Source organism: Apteryx mantelli, chromosome 23 (assembly GCF_036417845.1).
Source record: "Apteryx mantelli isolate bAptMan1 chromosome 23, bAptMan1.hap1, whole genome shotgun sequence".
NCBI lineage: Eukaryota > Metazoa > Chordata > Aves > Apterygiformes > Apterygidae > Apteryx > Apteryx mantelli.
This window is the reverse complement of record NC_090000.1, coordinates 350,164-370,485: the sequence shown is the minus strand read 5'-3', so window position 1 is coordinate 370,485 and position 20,322 is coordinate 350,164. Positions and strand designations below refer to the sequence as shown.

General features: G+C 42.4%; 1 protein-coding gene across 1 annotated transcript in view; it reads left to right on the top strand.

Annotated features, from left to right (window-relative positions):
* Positions 1-20,313, top strand: part of KMT2A (lysine methyltransferase 2A) — a 56,297-nt gene extending 35,984 nt beyond the window's left edge. Inside the window, exons 22-36 of the mRNA XM_067310261.1 lie at positions 811-969; positions 1,264-1,381; positions 1,472-1,550; positions 1,839-1,999; positions 2,430-2,615; positions 3,240-7,554; positions 8,920-9,000; positions 9,996-10,060; positions 11,007-11,177; positions 11,751-11,825; positions 12,138-12,312; positions 12,713-12,820; positions 13,360-13,443; positions 13,862-13,991; positions 15,053-20,313. Of these exons, the coding sequence (XP_067166362.1) occupies positions 811-969; positions 1,264-1,381; positions 1,472-1,550; positions 1,839-1,999; positions 2,430-2,615; positions 3,240-7,554; positions 8,920-9,000; positions 9,996-10,060; positions 11,007-11,177; positions 11,751-11,825; positions 12,138-12,312; positions 12,713-12,820; positions 13,360-13,443; positions 13,862-13,991; positions 15,053-15,328 (6,183 nt within the window). The 3' untranslated portion in view covers positions 15,329-20,313. The remainder of the gene's footprint in view (positions 1-810; positions 970-1,263; positions 1,382-1,471; positions 1,551-1,838; positions 2,000-2,429; positions 2,616-3,239; positions 7,555-8,919; positions 9,001-9,995; positions 10,061-11,006; positions 11,178-11,750; positions 11,826-12,137; positions 12,313-12,712; positions 12,821-13,359; positions 13,444-13,861; positions 13,992-15,052) is intronic.
* Positions 20,314-20,322: the final 9 nt, after the last annotated feature.

The window sequence follows — 20,322 nt, the reverse complement described above, 5'->3', positions numbered from 1 at the left end:
GCAGTGAAACTCCAATGAGAGAGAGCTGAGCCTGTTCCTGTTATTTTAACCTAAGTTAAATGATTTAGTAGTAGTAGTAAAGCGAGTCTTATCCAACTGAAATGTGTTGATCAAGGAGGATTTTCATGTTCTAATATAGATGAAGCACCTTGACATCTAACTTCTACATAGCTATTCTGTTAGATACTGCAAAAAGGTGGTGTTGTCCTTTTTTCTGAATTCCCAAGCAGTCTTGGAAAATGAAATTTTCCTATTCCAGAATGAATTCCTGTTTCCAAAATGAAACCTTTCTATTGCAAATTGGTTGTTGCTTACTTTCCAGAAGAATGAAATGAGACTGGAAGCATGACTAGAAAGTAGTTTGTCCAAGTTCTGATATTGCCTCGTCTGGTCCTAAATGTTTATTAAAACAGCAGAAGCGGTGAAATGGGACATCTTATAGCCAGCAGCAAGCTGCTCACATGGAGAACATTCTGTGCAGGAGAAATAAGTTCCATATTTGCAAGCTTTGTCCATGAATATGCAACTTGGATGTCGAGTACGAACAAGAAAGGCTGAGATTTGGAGGAGTCAGTCTCTAAATGAAAAAACTTGTTCTGTGTGAGGGATCTTTCTTCCTCTGATGTCCTGCTTCGTGTCTCAGATATGCACCTGTGCATGCGAGTCATAGGAGTAAAATGTTACAAAAGTGAAATGAAAGATCAAGCCATATTCTAAACTTCTGTCATTTTAAAAGAAAACAAATGATAGCAATAAGTAACCTGATTTTTTTTTAAATTAATTTATAAGCTTTTCCTTTTACTTTTGTAGAGATGTGAGTTCTGCCAGAAGTCAGGTGCCACAGTAGGCTGCTGCCTCACTTCCTGTACAAGTAACTATCACTTTATGTGCTCACGGGCCAAGAACTGTGTCTTTCTGGATGATAAGAAAGTTTACTGCCAGAGGCACCGTGACTTGATCAAAGGAGAGGTGAGATTGTCCTTTCGTACCCTGCTTTGCCTGAGGGTTAGGATAGCTGTAACTATAAACATTTCTTTGAAATTTAACATTGAATGTGTTCCTCATGAATGAGGGCCTGACTGCAGTGCTATTAAAGAGAAGTCAATGATGTAACTAGCATGAGAAAGTTTGACAAGTGCTTTTTGAACTGCCACGCAGTACCAAATTAAAGACCAAACTGAGGATGCAGTAAAGCAGACTGCATAGGACATAGGTAGTGGTTCCTTTAAAATTAACAAGTTGCTTTGTGGGTTCTTGTTCCAGGTGGTTCCAGAGAATGGGTTTGAAGTTCTTAGGAGAGTTTTTGTGGATTTTGAAGGGATCAGTTTGAGAAGAAAATTTCTTAGTGGCTTGGAACCAGAGAACATCCACATGATGATTGGTAAGATCTAGTCTCTGAACACTTGTTCCATCTTTCCTGGAATCAGGTTTCTGCTGTTCACAGAACATTTCTGTTCCTCTTTCTGCTCAGGTTCAATGACTATAGACTGTTTAGGAATTCTGAATGACCTCTCAGACTGTGAAGATAAGTTGTTTCCCATTGGCTATCAGTGAGTATGAGCTTTTTCATGATTAAACCTCTTTTACCAGATTAGATACCATGCTGGTACTGAAGTAACTTCTGTGCAAATTGACTATAGCTTTCATAATCTGCTCCAAAACCTTGTGATTAAGCTAGATGTGCAGCATGTTGTGCCAGGAAGCCTTTATCGTTTGTAATTTTGAGAAATTGAAAATTTAAGATAGAGATGTTTATTTTTTATTATTTTATTTTTATTTTAAGAGAGAGAGGTTTACTCAACTGTTCACTAAATTATTTTGTTTGAAATGTCTTCCAGGTGCTCAAGGGTGTATTGGAGCACAACAGATGCCAGGAAACGCTGTGTGTATACCTGCAAGATCATGGAATGCCGACCTCCTGTTATAGAACCCGATATCAACAGCACTGTAGAACATGATGATAACAGAACAATTGCCCATAGTCCAGTACCTCTTACAGGTAATCTTTTAAGGACCTTCTAAAGGTGTATTCTCTATATGTTTTTGGTGTAGTATATCCTTACCAGAAAGAGAGGGCACGAGGTGGTTTAGAGGTGGGAGACTTGTTTGTTATTATTAGTGTTACAAGTGTTCACAGAACTTTAAAGATGTTGTCATTGTCCCAAGGCAAAGTACTATTAATAAGGAAGCTGCCAAAAAGTTTGTTATAACTCCTACACTAATCATATTTCTTCCTATAAATGCTTGAAAATATTTTTCACCAGACATTATCTTATTGCAAGAAAGCAGTGGTCTTTGACTTCATGTTTAGTTAACAAATATGTTAATTTCCCCAAGTGAAACTTGATAGTAATGTATACTTTGTCAGATCATAGCCTGTAAGATTCAGTGATGGCTTATATTATTGTTTCTCTTTTATGCTATTGCAGAGACTCTCTCCAAAGACAGCAGAAATACACCTGAAATTGTAAATCCACCATCACCAGATCGTCCTATGCATTCTCAAACATCTAGTTCCTGTTACTATCCAGTGGTCTCAAAGGGTCCTAGGATTAGGACACCAAGTTATCCATCTGCACAGAGGTCTCCCGGCTCTAGGCCTTTGCCTTCTGCAGGTATTTCAAGTGCTGTTGACTTTAATTTCTGTTATGGTTTTGGAGCTTTTTTGTTTTGTTTTCAGGCTTAATTCAGAATGCAAGGTTTAGTTTTCTGTTTGCAGAGAAAATAGTGAAAAATGGCAGTAGGTTTGAGGGAAGGAAAGTTCTGGAAATGTATAGCAGAGGTGACCGGTCAGGAAATGCACAGTTGAAACAAAAGTGTGCCTGGGATGAAGAAAGCAACTCTCAGGCAAGATTATAGCAGTAATGCAGGAGAGATGTAATGAAAGTTGGCACTTAATAGTCTCAGCTGGTGTTTTTCTAGAGAATCAGAAATCCAGTATTTTAGGTGACCTACTCTTTCTGTATGAGTCACATTTTGTTTAAAATTCATTTTTGAAAATTCACATCTGAAGTTGAGATACAGAATGCTGAGATATTAACTTGTCAACTCTGCACAGTGAATACTGATTTACAGTATCAGATTTTTAATACATAACTCAAGTATCATTCTTATGTTAATGTTATTTGACTCAAAGGTTTTGGTGGTTTTTAATTTCTTGTGTTTGTGAAGGAATTAGATGTATATCAATTGTGAAGGATTCAGATCACTTGACAGTCTTCCTTGCCTTCTTTCCTCAGGGAGTCCTACCCCAGTGACCCATGAAATAGTGACAGTAGGAGATCCTTTACTATCCTCTGGACTTAAGAGCATTGGTTCTAGGAGACATAGCACCTCTTCTTTGTCACAACAGCAGTCAAAACTCCGGATGATTTCACCCACAAGGGCTGGGAACACTTATTCCAAGCACAGTGTATCTTCAGTTTCAGGCATGGGGTCCTCTTCAGAACATGAACCAAGTGTAAAAAATACTGACCGCTTTGTGGGATCGGTGAATTCAGGTACTCCAAGTGCTCCAGTTCAAAGCTGCTCTAACAGTTTGAGCTCCCAGAAAACAATGGCTACAGGTGGAAATAAAACCTACCAGCTGGATGCACCTCAGTCCACAGAAGTAAAACATTCTAGTAGTTCAGATCTGATAGCCAAAGGAACACCTTCAAAGGGAGAGAAGATGAAAATTCTGACCTCTAAGGACCCAGATTGTTCAGCTCATAGTTTTTCTTCTGGAGGAAATTCTAAAATGTCTGCCCAAGCACACAGTTCATCAAGCACAGAATTAAATGTTAAAATAGGAACCTTTCAGGAACCTTCAGGATCATTTTCTTCCAAAGAAGCAATATCCTTTCCGTCTTTGCATCAGAGAGGCCCAAGGAAAGACAGAGACCACCAGCATATGGAGCCTGCACAACTAGAGAAAACTACTTTGGTTGAAGAGGTGGAAGCAAGGAGCTTAAAGTCTGCAGGTGTAAACAGCAGATCTCCTGCAGCAAGTGAGCAGGTGGTTTCTGTCTCTCGAGACAGGCGGCAGAAGGGGAAAAAGTTAATGAAAGATTCTAATTTTAAAGAGAAACATTCCTTGAAATCTTTTACAGATTCAAGTCAAGCAGTAGGCAGTGATGAAGGAAACTTGAAGCCAGAATTTAGTAATCAGGCTTTGGCAACTGAACAAATTGGTCAGAGGTTATGTAATAATGTTCCTGCTGAAAAAGCTGGTGAGAAGTCTCCACCTTCACAAGGGTCATCTAAAGGTTCTGTGATGCAGGTTGAAGGGGCCTCTAAGGAGTCACAAGCACCTAGAAAACGCACCGTTAAAGTCACTCTGACTCCTCTCAAGATGGAAGGTGAAAACCAATCTAAAAATGCACAGCAGGAAAGTGACGCTGAACCTCAGTCTACAGGGGCAGAACTGGCCACTTTGACAGAGCCCTCCTCAACCTCTGAAAACCCAGAAGATGGCTCTGTAGTTCAGGGAAGTCCAAATGAAGCACCAACACAGGAATCCCAAAATAATACATATGAGAATTTACCTGTTCAAGATAACAACTTGATGCTTCAGGATGGAGCTAAAGCTCAAGAAGAAGGCTCGTACAAGCGGAGGTATCCACGGAGAAGTGCTCGGGCCAGATCTAATATGTTCTTTGGATTGACTCCTCTGTATGGTGTGAGGTCTTATGGAGAGGAGGACATTCCATTCTACAGCAACTCAACTGGGAAGAAGCGAGGGAAGCGGTCCGCAGAAGGACAAGTGGATGGTGCAGATGACTTGAGTACATCAGATGAAGATGACTTATACTACTATAATTTCACTAGAACGGTGGTTTCCTCTAACACAGAAGAGAGGCTTGCATCCCATAACTTATTCAGGGAAGAAGAACAGTGTGATCTTCCCAAAATCTCACAGTTAGATGGGGTAGATGATGGAACTGAAAGTGATACAAGTGTCACAGCAACAACAAGAAAAGTAAATCAAGTAGCTAAAAGGGGTGGTAAAGAAAATGGAACAGAAAACTTAAAGCTAGATCGAACTGAAGAATCTGGAGAGAAAGTACAAGTCACTAAGAGCCCTGCTGTCCACAAACCTGATCCAAAGATTGATAATTGCCATCCTGTGAGCAGAGTTAAAACACAAGGCCAGGATTCACTGGAAGCTCAGCTGAGCTCATTAGAAACAGGCCGTAGGGCTCATGCCAGCACACCTTCTGATAAGAACTTACTGGATACTTTTAACACAGAACTTCTGAAATCTGACTCTGACAATAACAACAGCGATGACTGTGGAAACATCCTCCCTTCAGACATCATGGACTTTGTTCTAAAGAATACACCATCTATGCAGGCATTAGGAGAAAGTCCAGAGTCATCTTCATCTGAACTTCTAACACTTGGAGAAGGCTTAGGTCTCGATAGTAACCGTGGCAAGGATATGGGTTTGTTTGAAGTTTTCTCTCAACAGCTGCCAACTACTGAACCAGTGGATAGTAGTGTTTCTTCCTCTATATCAGCAGAGGAGCAATTTGAATTACCATTAGAACTTCCTTCTGATCTCTCCGTTCTGACTACTCGCAGCCCTACAGTGCCTAGCCAAAATCACAGTAGACTTGCTGTCATTTCAGAGTCTTCGCTCTCCTCTTCAGGAGAGAGGTCAATACTTGCCTTGCCTTCCACAGAATCTGGGGAAAAAAGAGTTACAGTTACAGAAAAATCTGCCTCAGGTGAAGGTGATGCAGCTCTTCTAAGTCCAGGAGTAGACCCTAGCCCTGAAGGACATATGACTCCTGATCACTTTATCCAAGGTCACATAGATGCAGAACATATAGCCAGCCCACCCTGTGGCCCAGTCGAGCAAGGGCATGGCAGCAACCAGGATTTAACTAGAAACAGTGGAACTCCAGGTATCCAAGTGCCGGTATCGCCAACTGTTCCCCTTCAGAGCCAGAAGTATGTTCCAAATTCCACCGACAGTCCTGGTCCCTCTCAGATTTCTAATGCGGCAGTACAGACAACACCACCTCATCTCAAACCAGCCACAGAAAAGCTTTTGGTAGTCAATCAAAATATGCAGCCACTCTATGTCCTCCAAACACTCCCTAATGGCGTTACTCAAAAAATACAGTTAACACCTTCTGTTAGTTCTGCGCAGAGTGTAATGGAGACTAACGCTTCAGTGCTAGGGCCCATGGGAAGTGGGCTTACACTGACCACAGGATTAAATCCAAGTTTACCCTCATCTCAGTCATTATTCCCTCCCGCTAGCAAAGGATTGTTGCCCATGTCCCATCACCAGCATTTACATCCCTTCTCCACAGCCACTCAGACTGGCTTCCCACCAAATATTGGCAGTCCTTCACCAGGTCTTCTTATTGGTGTGCAACCGCCCCCTGATCCTCAGCTGTTAGTGTCTGAAGCTAGTCAGAGGACAGACCTTGGCACCACTGCTTCTACGCCAACTGCTGCCCTGGGCAAGAAACGGCCGATATCTCGTTTGCAGTCACGGAAGAATAAAAAGCTGGCTCCCTCTGGAACCCCTTCTGCTATAGCTCCTCCTGATATGGTCTCCAACATGACTTTAATTAATTTTGCTCCTTCCCAAATTTCAAACCACCCACTGGATTTGGGAACCATTGCAAATTCAACATCCCATAGGACTGTCCCCAATATTATCAAAAGATCCAAGTCTGGAGTCATGTATTTTGAGCAAACATCTTTGCTCCCACAAGGTGGGACTGCTGCTGCAGTTGGCACATCTCCCAGTGTTATTGGGCCAGATGCTAGTCACCTCCCAACAGGACCTGCATCAGGACTAGCGTCCAGTTCCTCAGTACTGAATGTAGTATCCATGCAGGCCACAGCAGCCCCCACTACTGGTGGGTCAGTTCCTGGTCATGTTCTGGGGCAAAGTTCAGTAACATTAACTAGCCCGGGATTATTGGGGGACCTTGGTTCAATAAGCAACCTCTTGATCAAAGCTAGTCAGCAAAGCCTTGGTCTTCAGGAGCAGCACATGACTTTACCACCAGGTTCCGGGATGTTTTCACAGCTGGGAACATCACAAACTCCATCAACAGCAGCAATGACAGCTGCATCGAGCATATGTGTTCTGCCTTCAGCACAGACTATGGGCATGACAGTTGCTCAGTCATCTACTGACCCAGAAGGCTCCTACCAGCTTCAACATATGACACAACTCTTAGCCAGCAAAACTGGGATTGCTTCCTCCCAGCTAGACCTTGGCGCAGCTTCAGCAACTCAGTTGTCAAGCTTTCCGCAGCTGGTTGATGTTCCCAGTAATACAGGACTTGAGCAAAACAAGGTTTCCTCCTCTGTAATGCATGCCAGTTCAGCATCTCCTGGAGGCTCCCCGTCATCTGGTCAACAGTCTGCGAGTAGCTCTGTGCTTGGTCCCACAAAACTGAAGCCGAAAATTAAACGCATTCAGCCATCTTCAGACAAAGGGAATGGAAAGAAGCACAAAACTTCTCACGTGTGGACCAGTTCCTATGAAGCACACATTCCAGACAGAGGGGCCCTTGCTATATCCCAGGTCTCAGCTACAGGGTAAGAGAAGTGTTTGCTTTTGCTCATCCCTGATGTTTTGTAAGCATATCAGAAAGAATCTTGCATTAGTTTCTACAGTGAATTTTCCTTTTGATGGATAATTTCTAATATAGAAACATCAGCTGTCAATGGAAAGCAGATCTTTAAAGAAGCTGATAGAACTTTTGCCTTTGGAAATGCAAGGACAAGAAACTTAAGACTTTGAGGGTTGGGTTTAGCAGGGTTTTTATTCATTGTTGACTGCTCTGGCAAATTAAATAATGTTTTAGATACATCAGTATGAAATATGGTACTCAAGAGTGTTGTGTTCTGTTCCTGTATGTTGTTAACGATATATAAATGCTCTAGAAGTTTCAATAATACATTAGCTGCTAAGGCATCAAAATGATGCACTATTATAGTTTTGTCTTAGTCATTTTGATTAGAGAATTTAAACTGCATGCCAGTTTGTGAGAGCTTAGTGTCTCTCCAGTGTGCACTCTATTCTTCCTGCCCCTCTTCCCTCCGCCGTACTCCCTACAGGCAAGAGGAATCAGGGAAGACCTTGGAGAACAGGGAGAATCCTGCTCTCTGGTTTGTCAGAACAGCAGGGAGTGCACTGGTCTCTCGCGGTAAAGGATTATTTTCCAGGCCTTAGATTAAAATGGCATTTGACCTGAGTCTTTGAAATATGGATCTGTAGAGAGAATAAGAACTGTTGCTCTGCATTTTACACACGAAACTGACAGTTTTGTTAAGGTGCCAAGTTGTCTCTTGGTATCGCACTGCTAACAAGTATGCGTTCCACCAAAGGCATTGCATCACTGACTTTCGATCCTGGCTGTGTCAGAGAACTGTCCAAAATGATTGCTGGTACTAGAAAAACAGTAATGTCCATCTTCTGGTAACTGAGAAATATTACATATCATTTTTGTAGTTCCTTGTTCTTCTTAATGTCTTGTGATAAGTCTATTTTTTAAGTAGCTGATCCCAAACTCTTTGGATAGCTTAACCTTTTTAAATAGTTCTTTTGTGTTGCTGATACATGCCCATCTGTTTTGGTCTGTAAATATTTTCTATAGTTGTCAACATACCACCATGTATCTTTTGACCCCTGGGCTCATTGCTTATAGTTGCTCAAAAATGTTTCTCTTCCCCAGCTTCATGCTGCTCCTTTCCCTTTAAGTGCAAGTCTTGAATCTGATCTAATGCTGGAAGTGTGATCTTGTTTCTCGTATCTTAAGAGCCTTTGTTATTATTTCTGTAGCTTGCTGAACTGCTGAATCACTTGTGGCAACTCCCAGTGGACCTATTGCTTACCGTTCTCATTTATGGCACATACTGCTTGGCACGAATCTTGAATGCTCCTAAATCTTTCTGTTCCAGGACTCCTGCTACAAAGACAGATATGCAGGATGCAGCAAGCGTAGATCAGCCATCACAGAAACAGTGTGGGCAGTCTGCAGGGTAAGCATTAAACAACCTTTCCATAAGGTTTTGCTGGCTTGAGCTCATTATCTTAAAGAAATGTGTGTGGAGTGGGAGAAGTCTTACTTTGCTAATTAAAATATCTTGGGAGCTTTCAGTCTGGAATGAGCAGTCATGCTTAGTTGCAATATTGAGCCTTTTTAAATTAAGTACAATATAGATATGGGGAAGCTTTTGCTTGCTGAGAACAAAACAGAATATTCATATGGTTTTGGCTCTTCATATGTTAGCATACGTCTTATTACTGAATAGGACTGTGCAAAGAGCAGGTCACAGGCTGTACTAAATTAAACTGCTGCCTGATAGATGCCTCAAAAATAAATCCCAGTGAGTAGAATTCTTTTTGCTTGCAGTTGAACAGATGTTAGAATACTTAATCTGGAAACAAATTTTTATATCTGTGTCTAGGTCTCAGATTTTGCAGGTGGCTATCTAGGGCTGGTGATGCTAGGAGATTAATAGCTATAAGAGCCCTTCATTCACAGAATAAATACACTGACATTAGCTTTGCCTTGAATAACTGTTCACTGTCTTCCCATGGCTTTCCAAGGCCGCCCAAGCTAATTCTGCAGCCTGATTACAGCATGTGTTATACAAAGCTGAAAAAGGAATAGTGAATAAGACCAATCATAATTAATATATTTACAGGTAACATTCGGGTTTACTGTGATGGTGTGGATAGGGAAAGCTATGGCTTAGCTTGGTCTTTTCAAATTCTGTTCTGTGCAGAGTTGTTCACTCTGCTGCTGTGCAGTGCAGTTATTTTCCCCCCTCTGAAATGACACTGTAGACAGCTCTTAGGAGAAGAAAAGTGTAATGCTATATTAGAAGTTAAATTTGAAACTTTAAAAATCTGTTTGGCATTCTTATCATTTAAAAAAAAATGTATGCTTACTTAAATCTGGCTCAGCCATAGAAACATAGGAATGAGGTAAGTTGTTAAATATTTGTCTTCATTTTTCTTCCCTCCAAAGGCAAATGGCTGTCCTCCCAGAGTCTCAATCAGCACAAAACTTGGCAAAGGAGCAAGAAAATGCAGGTATGTCACATCTTCAAAAAGCACTGAGTCTTGGGACTCTCAGACTGGGAAATGAAGAATACCTTGTAGCTCTGGGTTTTTTGGGGTTTTTTTTGTCTCTTTTATGCTCTCAGAAAATATCTCAGAGCTCTTGCTTTGAAGGGAGGAATGTTTTGCTCTTTATTAATGGAAATTGCACACACAGTTGTGTCTATTTTTAATTTGTGGAAATTTCAGCACTTGAGATTTTTATGCTCTTATTACAACGCTGTCGAGTTTTTTTTCCTTTGAGTAAAATCTGTGCTTGAAATCTTAGTTTTTAAAAAGCACATTTTACTGCTAATACTGGATGCGAGAGCTCCAGGGCACCACTTAGACATTTCAAATTAAATTTGAAAGTGTGTGTCACTGTCTATAATTTCTTCACAATCCAGTGCCATTTATATACAATTAGGGTAGCATAGATAGTTCTCACTTGTAAATGGTAGTTATCCTGCTCTTCTTCATTATTGCAAATTGATATTTGTGGATCATGACTCTTGTGGAGAGTTAGTTCTCCTAGTATATAATGGCAGTTTAGAAACTAATCTGTTACTTACATGATCTGTTGTTGTGGAGCTTTAATGTGAACAAGTTTTGTCTTTCCATGAGGATGTGAATGTTGATGAATGTGTATGAGAATCTTTTCGTGAATACTGATTGCTATTCCATAAGCACTGCTTTACAGATGCCACAGATCTGTGTTGTTACACCATGAAGAGGCAATATGTTGAGGTAGTTCTTCTAAACCAGGGTAGAATTTTCAAACATTAGTGAAATTATAATTTGAGCTTGGTAGGTTCTTAGAAATAGTCATGTACCAGTGAAAAGGCAAGTCAGTAATTCATTTATTTGGTTGTGGAACAACCAATGGAAAAATTTTGTTCTACCCAATATCTATCTTCATGCTGGCTTCTGCCTTTTCTAGGCTCAAAAGCTCTTGAGGAAGAAGAGAGCACTTTCAGCTCCCCACTTATGTTTTGGCTTCAGCAAGAACAAAAGAGGAAGGAGTGTCTTGGTGAGAAGAAACCAAAGAAAGGTTTGGTTTTTGAGATCTCAAGCGATGATGGCTTTCAGATTTGTGCAGAAAGTATTGAAGGTGAGAACTGTGCATTTTTGGTTGCCTTGGTTTTAGCTTTCCTTATCATAAGTCAAACTATAACTTTTGGGGATCTGTTACTTGTTTTTATACATCTTCAGAACAGATTTTTTTTTATTATTATTATTCTCTTGACATACAGCTCTAGAACAATCCTAGTTCCTAACAATGCTTGGATTATATTTTATATACATGTTTGTGTGTGTGTATGTATGTATTTATGTATACATACATATATATACACACGTATACATGTGTGAATGCATGCACACACACATATTTATATGCATATACACACATATATATGTGTGTGTGTGATCCAAAGGTCTTACTTTAATTTATGGGCCTTGAAAGGGATGCAGACTTCATATTGTCTGATTAGCTTACTGTGTTGGAAAGTAGCATACTACACATGTACATAAAAATCTACTGATGGTAGGTTGCTTCACTAGAAGCCTGATAAGACATGGAAAAATAAGCAACTTAACAAGAGGCACCTATTTTGGGAATCCTCAGTGCCCAAGGCTTGGATACTCTTTTATATTGTTTTGTCTTCTGTTTGTGTAACTACAGATGCCTGGAAATCACTGACTGATAAAGTTCAAGAGGCCCGTTCCAATGCCCGCCTGAAACAGCTATCTTTTGCAGGTAATATCCAATGCGAAAGCCATTTCTGTTACACTGTTAAATGTGTGTTAAGAACAAACAGACCTTTCTGTGATCATCTCGGGGTTTGGTGTCTTAGAGTTTCAGTTTAGCTGCTGACTGATGTGTAGAGAGTTATTCCTCCTGGCAAAATGATTCACAATTCTAATGTGGAACTAATTAGCTAATACAGCTGGAAGCTGTGAAAGTTGCAGGCTAGCACAACAGTTGTATTTAACAGGCTGCCATATCCTCCTGTTCCCAGTCTGCATTGTTACATGTTGTTTTGTTGTTGTGATCTATTTCTTGTTCCAGGTGTGAATGGTTTGAGGATGCTGGGGATTATCCATGATACTGTTGTGTTTCTGATTGAGCAACTTTATGGAGCAAAGCACTGCCACAACTACAAGTTCAGATTTCATAAGCCGGAGGAAGCCAATGAACCTCCTCTGAATCCGCATGGCTCTGCTAGGGCTGAAGTCCACCTGAGGCAAGTGTGAGCTTTGTCATTGTTAGGGTTAGCAGTCCATTTGCTTGATTAACGCCATGGCAGGGCAGAAAGAACAAATTCCTACAGAACTCAAGCTTTCCGTTAAAAATAAATGTTCGTAATTTTCTTATGTAAATCAATAGTATTGCAGCTTCAGAATCTGCACGTTGTTCTGTGCCTTTTTTGTTGTCTGCTTTGCTTAGCAAAGCTTTCCTGATTGGTGGTTTTATTCACAGTTCTCAGAAATTATTGTGTATTATCCTGAAGCTTACAAGGCTTTGAGAGAGGACAGACTGGAAAAGGTGTAAAGCAATAAACATGTCAAACTGTTGTGGCAACCAAACGTTTAAATTATTTTCAGACAATAAAACAAACTTACTTTGATCTTTTTGAACTACAGGAAATCTGCATTCGATATGTTTAATTTCTTGGCTTCTAAACACCGACAGCCGCCAGAATACAATCCAAATGATGAGGAAGAGGAGGAGGTACAACTGAAATCAGCCCGGTATGCAGCAGGATTTAAGGGTTCAAAAGGGGAAAAATACATGGTGTTAAATAAGTCTGATCTCTTGGTTTTATCTGCTGCATACTTTGATATGGTGTTTAAAACCTGAAAGATACCAAGCAGTAGAAAATATAGGGTAGACTCCCCCATTTGCAAGAGAACGGAGGACAGCTGAAAGTGACCAATCAGACCAGTTGTCTTTTGATTTTCCCAAACATCCCCACCCCATAATGTAAGACATTCTGATCAGAGTTTGGGGAGAAAAAGGAGGAAATGATTTGTATTGAATTTACAGGAAGGGGAGCTGGTTAGCAGTAAGGAGTTTGTCTGAGATAAGATATTGAAACAGCTGTACGTTTGGAAAAAAAAAACAACAAAAAAACCCCACTACACTAAATTAATTTTAACTGTGTTCCCTTTAGACATAGGGCTGCAGTGTCACAGTGCCTAAATGTTTGTATCTTGGAAATTATCCCAGCTAATATATGTCATGGGCTCTCGAAAAAAGGTGATCACTCACCAGTACTTCTTTGTTCTAGGAGAGCAACTAGTATGGATCTGCCAATGCCCATGCGATTCCGACACTTGAAGAAGACCTCCAAGGAGGCAGTTGGTGTCTACAGGTATGGTTCTGTTCTAGTACTCTAACTCTGGTATCTCTGCCTCTAGGACAGAGGGAGGTGAAAACTGAAAACCTCCTGTGAAGTCAGGCTGTGCAATACCGAGGGAAGAAGTTTCTCTTTCTCTTTCCTTCTTCTCAACTCTCCTCTTTCTTTGTTTTAAAGCTATGTTTCTGGAAAGTAATTCTCACCACAAAACGCTTAATCCTGCCAGCTCACCTTGGTAGTAGCTAAGGCATTTGCTCTGAGGTGGTCAGGAGAGAGCTAGTCTTGTTCAGGTTAGCATTGTGTTACAGAAGCGTAATGACGTTGCACTGGTCTGTGTAGTGAAATTACCTGTGTTCTGTGTCATTTGTAATCTTAAATTGCTGAGATTCACTTGCATTGTTTGAAATATTCTCTTACCTTGTTGCTTTTCTAGGTCTCCCATCCATGGCCGGGGACTGTTCTGCAAAAGGAACATTGATGCAGGTGAGATGGTGATTGAATATTCAGGCAATGTCATTCGCTCCATCCTCACTGACAAACGGGAGAAGTACTATGACAGTAAGGTGAGTTATGGGCTTTTATAGAAGCTCTTAAAAAGCATAATAAACCCTTTCCTCCATTTGGTCATCCAAGGAAGGAAAAGGAAATGCAGCAGGGAGAGAACTCGATTGTTGATGAGGCTTTGGGATTACCTGATCTTGGTAATGCTGGCAAAAATGTATGCTGAAGTTTCAAGTCCTAGAATAGAGTGGCACTTTGCATCTTCAGAGTATGAAACAGACAGTTGATCTTTGGAGTTATGAGGGATAGAGAAGCCTGAGCACTTCAAGATCTGCTCTGTGCCAAAGAGAGGATGCGTGTCATGTAGGTGAGACCAGAGCTTGTGGGTTCACAGCATAGGTGAGTGTAAACTGAAGTTCCTGAACAGAATAAAGAGGCTGATCAGTCTGCTCTGAAGGAGCCCTGAAGTAAACCCCCCTTGTCTTAGCAACTTTCCTGCTACAAATAACAAGCATTTCTTGAAGCTTTTTTCATCAGTCTTGACAGAAGCAGAAGTTCAAATAAAGCCAGGACAAAAATAACCACAGAATAGTGGAGCTGCTTAATATTTTTAATTCCCAAATGCTTTAAGTAAAACTGTTGTTTTAGTGACTTAAAACTGCTTTCAGTGCAAAGCAGTGATGGACCTAAGACGACTGAAATTCTTTCCAAACCTGACTGGTGCAATTGTCTTGTGCAGAAGGGAGTTTGAGAGAACCAGAAGGTGGTTGTGAAGGTAGTACAAGCTTAGGCCCCATGGTTGTTGCATCTGGAACACTGTGATTTGGGTTTACAAACTTCTCGGGGCTATGCATGATTTCTCACACTTGCTGGAGCTCTAGGCTTGCTTCTTCTTTCCTCCTGTGGGCTGGGAAGGATACAAGCCTAGTCTTAGCACTGCAGATCCAAAGGGCATGGGGATGAAGTGATTCAAGCACGAACTTGTGAAGACAAATGAAGAGAGGTTGCAGATACTTATTAAGACTTGATTTTTTGGTTGCTGTGTTGCAGTAATGAGCTAAGGTGTCTGTCGGGGCAGCTTCGCTTGCCCTGCTCTAATTGCCTTTTTGTCCTCCGCATGTAGGGAATCGGTTGCTATATGTTCCGCATTGACGACTCTGAAGTGGTGGATGCCACCATGCATGGGAATGCAGCCCGCTTCATCAATCACTCCTGTGAGCCCAACTGCTACTCCCGGGTCATCAACATCGATGGTCAGAAACACATTGTCATCTTCGCCATGCGCAAAATCTACCGTGGGGAAGAGCTGACATATGACTACAAGTTCCCCATTGAAGACGCCAGCAACAAACTGCCCTGTAACTGTGGCGCCAAGAAGTGCAGGAAGTTTTTAAACTAGAACTTCCGTGAGCTGCAAGTGAGCCCTAAAGGGCCTGGGGCGAACCAAAGCATACAGCAAATCCCTACCCTGCTATTTGCAAGGGGCAGGGAAGGACAGAGGCAGGAATGAAGATTGGCTGGGCTCAGGGACCTAACTGGCGGCTGTGTTTCTCTGTCAGAGTCCACATCTTCATGTCTCGCATGCGCACACTTACCCTTATGAAAGACACAGGCGATTGGAGAAGATCCTCAATTTAATTATGTTTTTGCTGTTCTCATTTCTCCCCCACCAGCGGTAATTGTTTCTCAGAATGGGGCTAATGAGTAGGAGAGGGGAGGGAGGATGGACCCTGGCCCAGTGCAGGGAAGGGATCGTGGATCCTGTCCCTCTATCGTCTCTTGGCTCAAAGTGCTGAATGTGGAGTTCTCCTTTTCATTTGATTGCTGTGTCATGAGTTTCAATAGCACGGTATTTGACTGAGCTTTTCTCCTAGGGAGAGAGACTGTGTCCTACCAACCAGCTACTTTAAGAACTTTGTGCGTGTCTGTGGTTCCTTGTGCATCTCCAAAACACTATTTGTGAGTTGGTTGGTATTCTTTGTGTGGCGTAGGTGGCCTGGTGCATTGTCTGGGTCTGGCTTATCTCTGTTGTAATCTAGGAAAATTGAATGGGGAAGAGGGTAATAGAGCAGCCTGTAAGTAAACTGAAAAGAATGTGGGTAGCATTTCACTCTGAAATTCCTGCGCGAGTGCAGGAGAATTCCTGGCATTCTTTAGCAGAGAAAGGGCTTGTGCCAACGAGTTAGAGCTGTAAATCTTTGTGAGCAAAGGCTTTATTTCAGCAGCAGCCCGCCCATTAGAGGAAGGAGGTAGTCTTTTCCCACATTATTGTCTTCAGAAGCTGGCTTTCTCCTTTGACCTGGGGAGCTGAAAGCTCTTCCAGCCACAGTGACCTTGCTCTGCTGCCACAGAGCCGGTCCAAGGGGTGGAAGCCTCTAGGGAGAGGAGCAGGAGCGGGAGCTGACCCCCTTGTTAGCCGCTTACCACTGAAGAACAGGAACTAGGAAGGACAGTTGCGGAGGCTTCCACAGGAGAAGCTCTGCTCAGGCTTAATAAACAGCGTCATAGGATGTGAGAGACAAGTGAGTGACTTCTGTAGGCGCGCTCCTGTCGTGATCCATCTTCTGGGTGTAGCTACATAGCCTTCCCTGAAAGGCACAGGAAGAGGCACCAAAACGGAGTGTAAATTCTCCATGAAAATGCAAGGCCAAACACTAACCAGCCTCGGCATTCTCCATGCAGCATTTAAAATTGCATAGGAAATAAATCAATTGGCACAGGTGAAATTCCTGTAACTGAAGAATCAAACTTACTTTAACTAAATCAAAAAATGCTATTGTCCCAGCTTAAGTAGCGTAAATCCTCCTCCCTTTTGGGTCTGCTCCACGCCTCCACAAAAATAAAAGAAATGAAAAGCCCCAAGCCTAACAAATTAAGACATTGGATTTTACTCTGTTCTGTTTACAGTTTAGTATTTAAGGTTTTATAAATGTAAATATATTTTGTATATTTTTCTATGAGAAGCACTTCATAGGGAAAAGCACTTATGATGAGGCTTTTTAAACAGTGGTGTTATCCTAATTTAAAAGAATCTGTTTTTAATAATTTTTTTATTTTCATAGGACGGTTATAGGAAATATCTGGCTGGACGCAGTCTGATCCTTTCTCCAGAGAGAGGGATACGCTTTTTTTTTTTAATTATTATTATTTTTTAATCTTGTTCTGCCTTTTTGACTTCAGTAACTGTTTCTAGGAGGTTTGGCTGGACCTTAAACTTTATTTACTCGTCAAGGTGGGGACAGGAGGGAGAACTGCCCAGCTCAGGAGAAGTTTGACTCGTGGGAACTCTATTGGAACAGATGTTCGTGCCCCCAGGCAGGAGGAGGCATGATTCTGCCTTGCCATGTGCCAGTACCCTGTGTGTCTTTAAAAAAAAAAAAAAAGGGGGGGGGGGTGAGAGAAGACTGACCCTTCATATCTTTTTGTCCGGAATTCAGAATTACCGTTTCTGTGGGAAGCGTGACTCTTCCCACCCTGCTTTGTCCACTCCGATCAGCCTTCCCTGAGCTGGGACTTGGACGAGGCTGAAGTCGTCCCAGCTGCAGGCGGGCTGTGGGTCAGAGAGCTGGGGACCCGCTAGCCCCCGTCCGCTGCGTGGCCGCCCCCGTCAGCGGCACGGCTGCCTGGGTGGAATCAATAGGCGTGAGTGGCCCGCTCTTCTGCGTCAGCCCAGCCCCGAGACTGTGACCAGCAGCAGGGAAAGTCCGTCTGTCTGTCAGTCCCCACTGCTCTGTCCGGAGTAGCTTCCCTGAAGGAAGACTCTGATTTCCTTCTCTAGGGAAATCCACAACTCTCCCAGTGCGGAAACGCTGTCCTGTGGAGATCTAGCAAAGCAACGGAGCGCCTGCCCGGCCGGGGCTCGCCGCTGTGCTGGCTCGGGGACGGTCCGGGGCACGCGCCCGCATGCACACTCCTTCTCCCATGGTGTCTCCTGAGAACATACCTGTTTTTCCTGTGAGAAGTTAAACCCCAAAGCACCCCTGCTTTTGTCAGCTGTCCCTGTGGGCAGGCGGGCAGGCAGCCATCTGTGGAGTTGGTACGTGAAAAGGCTACTCTGAAACAGCATCAGGCGTTTGTGGAAAACGGACAGAACTGACTAGCTCCCTCGCGTTTGCAGTCTAGCACTCCTTTATCTGTGCTCCTCAGCCCCAAAGACCTTTTCCTCTGGCCTGAGAAAGAAATACAGCACTCGAAGGGTCAGGAACTGCTGGTTTCCTTTCTTTATTGCACTGCGTGATTATTATTTGGTAATAACTGTTTAAAGAAAAGTCAAATTGAAGCTGCATTTGTTACTGAAATGATTTGATGCACTGACAGTTTGGGAACGCACACAGCCTGAGAAGGCCAAAAAGCATGTCTGGGGGAATCTCAGCCCTGTATCCGCAGACACAGCTGCTCTTTGTCCTTTTTTCTTTTTTCTTTTTGACAGCAGTGCTGGGGGACCGCCCTAGCCCTGGTGAAACCCGTGAATTATATCCAAGTAGTGCAACTCAGCTGTGTTTCTCTCGCCCACTCTGCTGTGGTCACTGAATCTGGACGAGGAGGGGCGCCTTCCCCAGCTGGCAGATCCGTTCTGCTCGGCTGAGTGTCAGGGTAGCTTCTGGCTACAGGACTGAGAAAAACAAGTCCTCAACAGCAGGAAGCTCCGGTCGAAAAACACTGCCCAAAGCCATCGTAACTAGGGAGGAGTCGCTGGGGGTGGTGGGGAGGAAAGCTGAGGAAAGGTGTGTGTTGTGGGGGTCCCCGCAGAACCGAGCACCAGGAGCCGCCTTCCCCGTGAGGCCTGGTAGAGCCAGCGGATCTGCCGGAGATCCAGCTCGCTGTTCGCTTTGCTGCTATACCTGTCGCGGCTGCCTCGCCGGAAGCCGCTGTGGCCAGTGAAACTGTCTGTAACCCAGAGGAGCTGAGCTGTGCTGACGCGGAGGCCGGGCCAGGGCTCCCCGGCCCCCTTCTGCCCTCTCGGCCGCTACTGTCCAGCGCAGAAGTTGGTACTCGCCATTTCAGACGAGCAGAAGGAAGGCAGGAGAAGCCGTGGCAGCTAGTATGTAGGTTTTCAGTGATGCTGGCCTGTGTGCCCTTGACCCTGTCCTGCCCAGGCTGATGGTGAGCACAGCACAGCTTCCCAGTATATGAATGTATGTTTTATAAGGACTGACACAGATCATGCTATCTGAGAATACTAAAAATGGAACCTTAGGGCGTTTATTTTTATTTGTACAAACCAATTTTTTTTTGTAAAGGAAAAGCGGGTCATTGCAAAGGGCTGGGTATCTTTTGTTTTTTGTTTTTTTTCTTTCATTTCAAAGCAATACCAGGTTCTTCAGTGAGATGGTCTTTGTGCAGAATCATGCCATTCAAAACCATACTACTGGTCCACACTCAACACACCTGCAAGTTTTTTGGGTTTTTTTTTAATAACTATAAATACGATATATATAGGAACTAATATAGTAATGCACCGTGTAATGAAGCCTAGTTCAGTATCGGTCCATGGCTTTTAATTCTCTTAACACTATAGATAAGGATTGTGTTACAGTTGCTAACAGAGGCAGGAAAAAATCCGGCTGTGTCTTTCCAGGTTTCACTGCGGGTTTGTGCGCTTCTAGCAGGGAGCGTATCAGGCCTTGGTAGCGAGGGCCCTTGGTTCATGAGAGGCGGAAGTTGAAAAACAACACTGGAAGTGTAGGAAGTGCAGGAAGTGCCTGGAAGTGCCCAGCTCGAGGACTTTCCTGACTTTTAATGTTACCAGTCAGTACTTGTACAACTTGGTTTTTTTCCTTTTTTTTTCTCTCTCTTTTTGGTTATGAATGTTGGGGTACCACCTGCATATAGGGAAAAATGTGCTCTGTGCTTTCCTGGTATCTTTTTAACAAGGTACTGTAGCTTTGTCTATCAACCAAGAACTATACTTGTGGTGTTTCTTTTATTGAACTTAACAGTCTTTAGTAAATACAGATAGGTGAATAATTGTTTCAAAAAAAAAAAAAAAAAGCTCTGCAAAAGCAAGGTTATGTTCTAGAAATACATTTCTTGACAACTTATCATGTATAACAAATCTTTTCTTTTTTTCTTGTGTTCTTCCAAGCTTCTGTTTTTTTCTAAAAAAAAAAAAAAAAAAAAAAAAGACAAAAAGAAAAAAAAGAGGAAACGTGTCTAAAGTACATCAGTGTTAACTCCCTGTCACAGGGAAGAAGGAAATACTTTAATAGTTTAAAAAAATGCTGAAAGCTCTGCAAAAGACTGAATGTAAAAATAAAAAGTGTACATAGTTGTAAAAACAAAAAAACAAAAAACAAAGGAGTTTTTAAACATGTTTATTTTCTATGCACTTTTTTTTATTTAAGTGATAGTTTAATTAATAAACATGTCAAGTTTATTGCTGCAGAGGGTTGC